At 29.2% G+C, this 10,943-nt stretch overlaps 1 protein-coding gene across 2 annotated transcripts; it reads left to right on the top strand.

Annotated features, from left to right (window-relative positions):
- The first annotated feature begins 463 nt into the window (after positions 1-463).
- LOC100166830 (putative pre-mRNA-splicing factor ATP-dependent RNA helicase PRP1) lies at positions 464-8,153 on the top strand. Of its 2 annotated transcripts, XM_001945136.5 has the most exons (14): positions 469-815; positions 1,536-1,625; positions 1,708-1,848; positions 1,934-2,110; positions 2,177-2,378; positions 2,457-2,633; positions 2,694-2,948; positions 3,007-3,119; positions 3,412-3,557; positions 3,632-3,823; positions 6,083-6,205; positions 6,284-6,474; positions 7,157-7,319; positions 7,388-8,153. In XM_001945136.5, the coding sequence occupies exons 1-14, from the start codon at positions 763-765 to the stop codon at positions 7,513-7,515; spliced, it is 2,151 nt and encodes a 716-aa protein (XP_001945171.1). In that variant the 5' UTR covers positions 469-762; the 3' UTR covers positions 7,516-8,153. The 2 variants fall into 2 exon arrangements, 1 of the variants encoding a protein (XP_001945171.1); XR_003839138.1 differs by lacking the exons at positions 7,157-7,319; positions 7,388-8,153 and having other exon boundaries at positions 464-815; positions 5,997-6,205; positions 6,284-6,309.
- The last annotated feature ends 2,790 nt before the right edge of the window (positions 8,154-10,943 follow it).

The raw sequence follows: 10,943 nt of genomic DNA, 5'->3' as shown, positions 1-10,943 counted from the left end.
TATCTTAAACCACGGTCTTAGATTAAACCGTGTTTTAAACATAGACCTTATACTAATAGACGGAACATCCAGGCGGGATGCGGGTGGGTGGTGCGGTCTACGCTACAGTGATATATATATATTATATACAGTAATATACAGAGTATTGTATCATCTAATGCGCATGTGCAGTGTACGGTGTACTACCTTGATCAGCGCCGTCACGCTTGGACACCGGAACTACTACCACGTACCGTCTATTAGTATAAGGTCTATGGTTTTAAACCGTGTTAAAAACAATCTTATCTTATCTGGAAACTTTTCTAAAACAGTGTGACCAATCCCCGTTCAATCCCCGATGCTCGAGCCCGGTTTCCCACGACATCCATGAGATTATTGTTTACATCTCACATTGTTGCCAACTACCGCCACTTCACCGCCCGTCAAGTCCCATATTATCTCTTAACTCTTCAGTGTTGTCCTAATGTGCTTAGCGGTGAACATTTTACCGATCTCGCACCTATTTTCCTGGCGCTCTGGCGCTCACAATCTCAGTGGCATCTCACATGTTACTTGTTTTGTGTGTGCCATTTTTGATTGTCGTTGTTTCATGTTTGTCCGTTTACACTACGTTTTCACGTACATAAATGAATTGTTTCGACACGAACGACACGATTTCCAGACATTCTATCAGAAGTAGGCGTGCATGAGCTTGCTGTCTTACGAGTTCCGCTTGTTTCAATATCACGTGTACGAAGATTACACGAAACGAACGCCACCATCATGTCTAAACGACGTCTGGATATAATTGATCCGTACATCACCAAAAACAAAAAGTGAGCATAATTATGGTTATCATGTATGAAAGATAATATTATTGTACATTATACAAGTAACATCTTCACTGTACATTGCTGTAATGCTGAAACTTTTTCAAACGCTTTATGTCTCTGATTCAACTAACCCAATCAACTTTGGTATTGACATTTCACAAGCTTTAGTGTTAAACGCACGTTAGGAAGGTAGTCGATAATAGTACTGTGTGACCTTAAAGTTTTTAAAATAATATGTATGCTTCTTCATTGATATATTTAAGTACCTACTTATATTTTGGTTAAAATATCATGTGTGTTCCTGTACTAATAGTATATGTATCTTCCTTTATAGAATTATATAATATCTATCTGTAATCAAACATTTATTTATAAACTAGATCAGCAGTTTAGTACCGAATTGTATTCTAATCCAAATTAATGCTACATTAAAAACAAAAACTTATCAAACAATATCAATTATTAAAATATTATTAATCGACTACATTTATCTACTATACATTGTATGCACTATTAATCCTAATAGATTTGTCACTGTGGTACCTGCTATATTTATGTTAACTATCAATCTTCAAATAACTTCATGTTATTAAATTAATTTTTATTGATATAGATAAAAAAAATATTAAATTAAACTATTTACCGTGTGATGAACAAAAATGTATAAAAGATATCTATCTATCTATTTGAATACTTTATTAATCATGATTTTTATTTTTTCAGGGCTGAAGGAGGAGGACAAGTGTATATGAAACCTAGTTCTTCAACTCAATTACAGACAAATCCTTACACTAATCTACCATTTACTCCTAAGTAAGTTAGCTAGGAAATTTTTGGTTTGAATATTATTTATCTTGTACCATATTAACACTTATATATTACTTTGAACATTTAGGTATTTTGAACTTCATAAGAAACGAATACAATTGCCTGTATTTGAGTACAAAGATGAGTTTATGAGTCTTTTAAAGAATAATCAGTGTATTGTGCTAGTCGGTGAAACAGGTTCAGGAAAAACTACTCAAATACCACAATGGTAAATAAATTGTGTGGATCATCAATTTTGTATTTTCATCCAAAGACATATTTTTTATTAATCTAATCAATATTCAATTTATTAGGTGTGTAGAATATTCTTCAGTATGTGGTCGTAAAGGTGTTGCATGTACTCAACCTCGAAGAGTAGCTGCTATGTCTGTAGCTCAGCGAGTTTCTGAAGAAATGGATGTGTGCCTTGGTTCTGAAGTTGGTTACAGTATACGTTTTGAGGATTGTTCTTCATCCAGAACACTTTTAAAGTAATGACATTTAATCAGCTTATTGAATAATGAATTATAAATTTAAACTTGTAAATATTTGTATAGATACATGACAGATGGTATGTTGCTCCGTGAAGGTATGTCTGATCCCATGTTAGAAACATATCAAGTTATTCTTCTAGACGAAGCTCACGAGAGAACTTTAGCTACAGATATATTAATGGGTGTTCTTAAAGAAGTTATTAAACAGAGAAAGGATCTTAAATTAGTTATTATGTCCGCTACGTTAGATGCTGGAAAATTTCAAGTAAATTAATTTACCTACTATATTAATTTTATTTAAATTTTTTGATTGGTTTATATATTCAAACTTATTTTATTTCAGCAATATTTCGATAATGCCCCACTTATGAATGTTCCTGGTCGCACATTCCCTGTAGAAATATTTTATACTCCAGAACCGGAACGAGATTATTTAGAAGCAGCAATTCGTACAGTAATTCAAATCCATATGTGTGAAGAAGTGGCTGGAGATATTTTACTTTTTCTTACAGGACAAGAAGTAATATTTAATTTTTATATAATGTTTATAGGTATTAATGTATGAATAACTTTGTTTTAGGAAATTGAAGAAGCTTGTAAGAGAATAAAAAAAGAAATTGACAATTTAGGTCCAGATGTTGGTGAATTAAAATGTATTCCATTATATTCTACTCTACCTCCAAATTTACAACAAAGAATTTTTGAGGCAGCTCCCCCAAATAAGGCAAATGGAGCTATTGGTCGTAAAGTAGTAGTTTCCACAAATATTGCTGAAACATCTTTAACCATTGATGGAGTTGTATTTGTGATAGATCCTGGATTTGCCAAACAAAAAGTACTGTTTAACAATAGAAATATATAATATAGTCATACTAAAATACATTTTTAAATAGGTATATAATCCTCGTATTCGTGTTGAGTCATTGCTCGTGTCTCCTATTAGTAAAGCTTCTGCACAACAAAGAGCTGGTCGTGCGGGCCGTACAAGAGCAGGAAAGTGTTTCAGGTAAATTGATTTATCTTATTAAATATTAGTATCAAATGTAAATTACCACCAGCTCAAAATGTAATAAGTTACATATCAAATTGACACATGATGTGTGTAATAATTAAATACACTTGTCTGTGTTTTCAGAAGACAGTTAGACTTTAAATGTTTTTTTTATTTTACCTTGGTATGATATTAATTAAAAATGTATTTACAACTGCAAATGGTTGGTAACTTGCTTTTTGTCAATTTTTTTTATTTTTTTAATAAATTGTTAAATACTATAACTATTATTTTATCTATAACATAGGTTATATACCGAGAAAGCATACAAAAATGAAATGCAAGAAAATACATATCCTGAAATATTACGTTCAAATTTAGGTTCAGTAGTGTTACAACTAAAGAAACTGGGTATCGATGATTTAGTACATTTTGATTTTATGGATCCTCCAGGTAAATGTCACATATTTTATTAAATAATTCATTGAATTTAATTTCATGACTCATAATAAATTTGAAAATTATAGCACCAGAAACTTTAATGAGAGCTTTGGAGTTACTTAACTATTTATCAGCTCTAGACGATGATGGTAATCTTACCGATTTGGGCAATATCATGGCTGAGTTTCCTCTAGATCCACAGTTAGCAAAGATGTTGATTGCTTCATGTTCACTTAGTTGCTCTAATGAAATCCTTTCGATAACAGCTATGTTGTCAGGTTAGTCAATTTTATAATTGAAAAATAACATTTTTTTATACTTTATACTTTCCGTTATTTTTATATTTGGGAAAATAAATAATCAGTACTTAACTACCTACAATTTAAGTGCTCATTCATTTACAAAACAGTTTTGTTAGGCATTGATCAATTTTAAGTTTTGAAGGATATATATTGATATATATTTTAATATATTTTACTAATATTTTGTATGGGTAGACTTCAGAAAGTTCTGTCAGTACCTTATGTTTTATTTATTGCATTGGCACATTTTACATTGACACTTTCTAAAGTATTCCATTTCATTAACATGCATTAAACTGATTGTGGTTACAAAGAAACTACTTAGTTATAAAATTCAAATATTATTAAAACTTTTTGGATACCTTTCATTTCTGATGTTTAAGAATTTATTAGACACGTTCACTGCAGATGACACTAATTAGCATCATTTTTGTACCTTGTTTTGTCATTAAATGTACCTTTAATTATAGTCAGTATTGTACAAAGTATAACTTTATCAGCGTTACAATTAAAATATTCATTTTTTGTTCACGTTACCTATTAGTAATATTTCATACGTACATAGAAGTTGCACCCCTGTATTTTTATTTTTCTAATTTTTTTAGAATTTTTCCAATCCAATTTTATTCTTTAAAAGAACAATTTTATACAAACATGCAAACTGAGCTTTAATTTTTTTCCCTTACACAAATTTTATATTTTATACAACTCAATTTACAAGTTTCTAATGTTGCATAACTTTTTTTGGATAATTCTATTGTTACTATTTTTTAAGTTTTGTTTGCTATAAAAAACAATTTCATCCATATAATATAAAGCACAGTTTATATTTAAGATACATGCACATAAAAAAAATCTAAGGTACCTAACTTTCTTAACATAAATACTTTATTCGCTGAACGCAAAATATTAGTGGTTCATAATTTAATAATCATATTATATATTTATCACTATTAGATATAACTCATCATTATCATTATTAGTGAACCTAATGGGCACCAATCCTGTGTGTGATATACTATGTTGTAGTATGTACCTAATATTGATTATTATATCTTTAATAAAAATATAGTTATAATGCACCTTTGCATATTTTCTGCAAAGTTGTAAAAAATATTTATTTTTTAATTATTTTGCCAGAAACCGAATGGCATCATTATTTTTGTAACTACCTTCATTATGCTACCCCATTGCTAAGAGTCCCAGAACATTAAAGTTCTATCTTATACCATACATTTTCAATATGTTGAATTTTACCTCCTGTAGTAGGATCAATAAAGTTATTTTTGTGGTTAACTCTTTCTTAATGTAACCATTTTGATATAATAATTTATATGATGCCTATTCATCACTAAATAATTTTTATAAATTAAACAATATAACATACAGTAGATTGCACATTAGAATAGTTTCCAATGAATATATGATTTAAATTTAGATCTATTGTGGTTTAAAATAGATTTTTCAAATTAAATAATTATTACCTAAATGAACCTAAATGGTATAACCTAAAAAAAAAAATCATCAATAAGACACTGAGCATTATGTTTTCTAAACTGTTAAAAACAAATTTATTAATATTATAATAACATAATATATCTAGTCATCTCAAAGTAAAAAATGTTTAACTCAATGAAATTAAACATTAAAAATTCTAAGCCTAAAAAAGTCATTTAAATAAATAAATAAATAAGCACTTTCAAACTTCAAATTTGTAATCATTGTACATGACATAAATTTCTATAGCACTTTGCTAAATTTTAAATTAAGCAAAAAAAAGCAAATGCTCTGTACTCTGTTTATTACTAAATCTGATCAACATTTTCTTATTACAATAAGTTAATTTTCTTTACACAATCTGAGATTGATCTTACATTTAATTGTATTTATTATTCATTTTATGTATCTTATTTTGCACTTTTCAACAAATTTTAAATAATTAATATCAATGACATTAGAATTTTTAGTAAAACATTTTGTTAATATTTTTATCAATGCATAATATGTTTTTCTACATAAGCAAAATAACTTAATATTTAGTGTATAGCATATTTGTCTAGTCTATTCTTTTAATTAATTTTTCAAAAAGAAAAAAAAACATAATTGCAAAGTGTAATGGTAGGGTTTTAACATAAGGTTAGTTACTTAGGTGTGTGTTGCTGGTTATTAAATGAGGCACAATGGCCTTATCCGGGCGTACCCGTCTGGCCTGCCTCCCCTGATTGTCTTGTTTAGTCCCACAATGTTTTGTTCGACCATCTGAAGCAAAGAAAGCATCCGACGACTCAAAAATGAGGTTTGCCCACATCGATGGGGATCATCTTACCTTACTCAATATCTATCATGCATTTAAACAAAGTAAGTTAGAATCTAAATTTAAACTTATAATGCCATGATATAGGTATATGATATTAAATTTTAATCATTTTAAATTAGATAATGAAGATCCTCAATGGTGCTATGATAATTTTATTAACTATCGATCATTGAAGTCTGGTGATAATGTCCGTCAACAACTATCTCGTATCATGGACCGTTTCAATTTAAAACGAACATCCACAGAGTTTACTTCCAAGGATTATTATTTAAATATACGTAAATCTCTAACTACAGGATTCTTTATGCAGGTAAGATATTTTAATTATTCTTCACAAGTTGATACAAACCTAATAGAATTAGGCAATTATTATTTATTTATTTATTGAGTACTCAAACAATTTTTATTGTTTGAAAATTCAAAACTGTTTGAATAGGTATTTAAAAATTGTCCACTTACATGGAAATTGCAGAGTTACTTTTTACTTACTTGTTTGTTCTATACTCCACGTGGAATAAGAACGTACCTGGGCGGCGGTCCAAAACAGGTTTGTCGCGCTCGGGTCGGGCTTATGACTATAACTATATGTTTATAACTATGAGAAGGTTGCGGGTGGGAAACCGGTGTCCTCCTGCGCGACGAGGTACATTCTTATTCCGCGCGGAGTATAAGTATGTAGGACGTAGGTATTAGGTATAAGAACAATTTAATATTTGGGAAATATTGGGTTTCAAAATATTAATAGTTTTAATTTATTTTTCCAATGAATTATAAATTAATTATTAATGAAATATAAACCAGATGAATTAGACTTGAATATTTTCAGTGAAGTACTCGCCCAACTAAAAATTAATTTTATGAAAATTATCAGGGTTTCAAATAATTCTTATGAAGTCCTCAATTTTTATTTTTTATTTTGTTACCTTGAATAGTTAAATTCTTGTATGATATGATGTATAAATGTTTTTATAACTACTTATCTAACTTTTAAGGTTGCCCACTTAGAACGGACTGGACATTATTTAACAATAAAAGACAATCAAACAGTCCAATTGCATCCCTCAACAGTGTTAGGTCATAAACCTGAATGGGTAATTTACAATGAGTTTGTATTAACCACCAAAAATTACATAAGGACTGTTAGTGAAGTAAAACGTAAGTGTTTGATTTAATTAACATTATTGTAAACCATGTTATAATAATTGTTAACTGTTTTTATTTAGCGGAATGGTTACTCAAATATGCTCCACAATATTATGATTTACAAAATTTCCCACAATGTGAAGCTAAAAGACAATTGGAAGTCATTCAAGCAAAGCTAGATACCAAACAATGGCAAGAAGGTTATTAATATTTTATTCAAAAATTTCCTTTTTATTAATAAGTCCATTATTGAAAAAAATATGATGTTTAATGTTTCTTTTGATAAAGAAATATTTTTTTCTATTCCAATATAATTGATGTAATTTAAATTAAAATAATATGACCAACATTTATTTTATGAATGGAACATTTTAATTTGTACTTTTTAGAACAAATATTTTCTGATTGTAATTTATAAAGTTGATTTATTTTCAGTACAATTCATATAATTATAATGATAATGAAAAATACTTTGTAAATAAAAGTTGATTGAATTTAAATATAGATAGCAAACTGCCTAATAAATTACATATTTTTATAATTGTTATAAATTATAATTATAGATTAGAAAAGTAAAATTTCTATTATCACTCCACTCAAATTAAAATTTTGTATAACATATTTTATATTTACACTGCATAATAGTAGTTACTATATTAGATTTTCATAATAATAAAGCTACTGTATCAATAGTATTAGTATCAGTAGTAATCGATGATTTTACTTAAATTTAATTTGTAAAATATGAAATGATAGGAAATCTACTTAAATTTAATAATGACATATTTATATTTATTTGTATGATACCTATTTATACATAATATACATATTGATACATGCTATATATATATTTGTATAAAGTGTTCTAGGGTGTTGTGAAGTTTTTTTGTAATGAGGTTTTCAGCCATAAAATTAAAGATTGTAGCCTGTAGAGACCTTGTACATATAAAATTTGTTTCAGTTAGCGTAAGTACATGGCTAGTCTGCTTATTATAATCCATGCTGCTTTAGTCCTCTATCCACAAACCGGACAAATCACATAAATTACTTAATTATATGGATACTCAATAGAAATTACCAAGTAAAATTGTTAACAATTTACAAAAATAAGTATCTCAAACAGGGATAAGAAGGCATGGTGAGTTATCAGAATCAATTTTGTAACTATAGTAAAACTATAAAAAAATAGTTTGATTAACAATTTGTCTCAATTGGCTACGATTTTGTATTATTTGATATCATAGTTACAAACAGCAGTAGTTAATCACTAATTACCAGATACACAGTATGTAATAAATTTTTCATAAAGGTACACTGCATTTAAAATCCAAACTACTTGGTTTGATGAGGTATCATTACTTTAAATCGAATGTTATATTTTAGATTCTGTCATTCTGAGCATATATTGGTTTTACAATGATGTGTTTTTGTTTGTCTGCAAACACCTTTTATAGTTTAAAAATACTTCAATTTTTGAATCTTTTTGGGTAGTAAAGTGAATCAAGTTGGTACTTTGTGGTGAGTCAAAGTAAAAAAAGTTATTATGGTTTGCATAATTTAATTATTTACACAATAATCAAAATGTTTATGAAATATACTCTTTTTGAGATTTTTGAACTAATAATTTTTACGCCTTTGTCACCATCTATTTTCAGCACTTTAATCTTGCTCATCGTTTACTGTATCTCGAGTAGACCGTAATATTAATAATGTGGTTTGAAGTTGTATCCTGTGTTTAGCATGCACAATTTAAGTAATGGCTGATAATATAATATCGTGTTTATCATAGAACAATACGATATTGATTGTTTACAACTTATAATTAACAATTATATTATATATTTTAATTCCGTTTAACTGACAAAACAAGAGTTATATAGACATATAGTCTTTCGCTGTCACTTGCGCATCAGCTGGTACATGACTATGGCTATTTAACTTATAATACTAAAAATGATGAACGAGCAGTGCAGAAATGCCAGTGTATCTTTACACGAACCAATTCGCCCAGTTTTTCTAACATATATATCTCTGTTTCCTCTTAAGATAAACTTTTGAAATTTAAAACACAGATTAATCTCGAGTAGTTTAGGACGCTTTAAGAAAATGAGCCCTTAATATTGTGCCATTTCAAAATTTGCAAAATTGTTACTGACTCACTCACTGATCATCAAAATTATAAGACACTCCTCGTATAAGTAGAAACGTGAAATTTGGCACAAAGGTAGGTCTTACAGTGTAACTAAAGGGAAAAATCTAAAAATTGAATTTTTTTCAAAATTAATATCGCTTCAGTAGTTCAGTGAGTGTATTTCTAAACGTATGAAGTTGCGCGCTTAGCACGCATAAACGTTTACTTTCAAATAGCGTTACAATATGGTAATAAGGAATTGTTTGTAGTTGACTTATATATAATATATTATAATAACATAATAATGTTTTCGTACATTTATTTTATTCAAATACAAAATATACAAGAGAAAATCTACGACATATAAAAAAAAAATTTTAATTAAAAAAAAAAAATAAATAACAACACGTCGTCCACGATGCTAAAGCCCGCAAAAATAAATGATATCCCTAACAAAAACATAACCGTGAAAAAATGCCAAGTTCCAAACTCCCAACCAAAAAAGTCGGCCTATCAAAGTAGTGAAGTCTACATTGTGGCCAAGTCTGCTATTTTTTAATTCATAATCTCACTGCACTCCTACATTAAAGAGCAACACTCCTCTTTTATTTTTATTGTTTAACACTTGGCCAGTTTCTGAATGAGGCATAAATCTAAAATCATCATTATCGAATGTACTCACTTATGACTTACGTGGGTGGTGGGGAGAAGAGAACTCAGAAAAAAGAAAAACGTTTAGATTTCTTCTCAAAAACAGACAGTGAATCATAGTAGTGGTATCTACATTGCGGGCAAGTCTAGTTTATGCCTCATTCAGAAACTGGCATAAAACATCATTATCGAATGTACTCGCACTTATGACTTAATGGGGTAATGGGGACTGGGGAGATAAGAACTCATAAAAAAGTTAAAGGTTCAGATTTTTTCTCAAAAAAGACAGCGAATCATTGTAGTGGTATCTACATTGCGGTCAAGTCTAGTTTATACTTCATTTAGAAACTGGCCAAGTGTTAAACAATGAAAATAAAAGAGGAGTGTTGCTCTTCAATGTAGGAGTGCAGTGAGGTTATGAATTAAAAAATAGCAGACTTGGCCACAATGTAGATTTCACTACTTTGATAGGCCGACTTTTTTGGTAGGGAGTTCACGGTTATGTTTTTGTTGGGGATTATGTTATCTTGATTCTTGACGTGCCACTGGTAAGAGTGTGGGCTACAAGACGTCTACAACGACAATAGGTATTAATATACTAAAAATAATGTTTATGTACTGGGGGTACTGCACTACATTTAAATTAAACTACAATACCCACAGTGCCGCAACTTGGTACATATTGGTGGGTGTGCGACCAATAAATAGGGCCCAAGTATAGAGGCATTTATAGTAGAAGGGGGAGGGGCTTTAGCACCCCCCCCCCCCTGACTATGATTCAGACCCCTCCAAAAACATTCCTTATTTATTTAGATATAAGCTTCTTATAGATTATTTTAAATTAATATTTTGTT

Source organism: Acyrthosiphon pisum, chromosome A1 (assembly GCF_005508785.2).
Source record: "Acyrthosiphon pisum isolate AL4f chromosome A1, pea_aphid_22Mar2018_4r6ur, whole genome shotgun sequence".
Taxonomy (NCBI): Eukaryota; Metazoa; Arthropoda; class Insecta; order Hemiptera; family Aphididae; genus Acyrthosiphon; species Acyrthosiphon pisum.
This window is presented reverse-complemented; position numbering and strand designations above follow the sequence as displayed.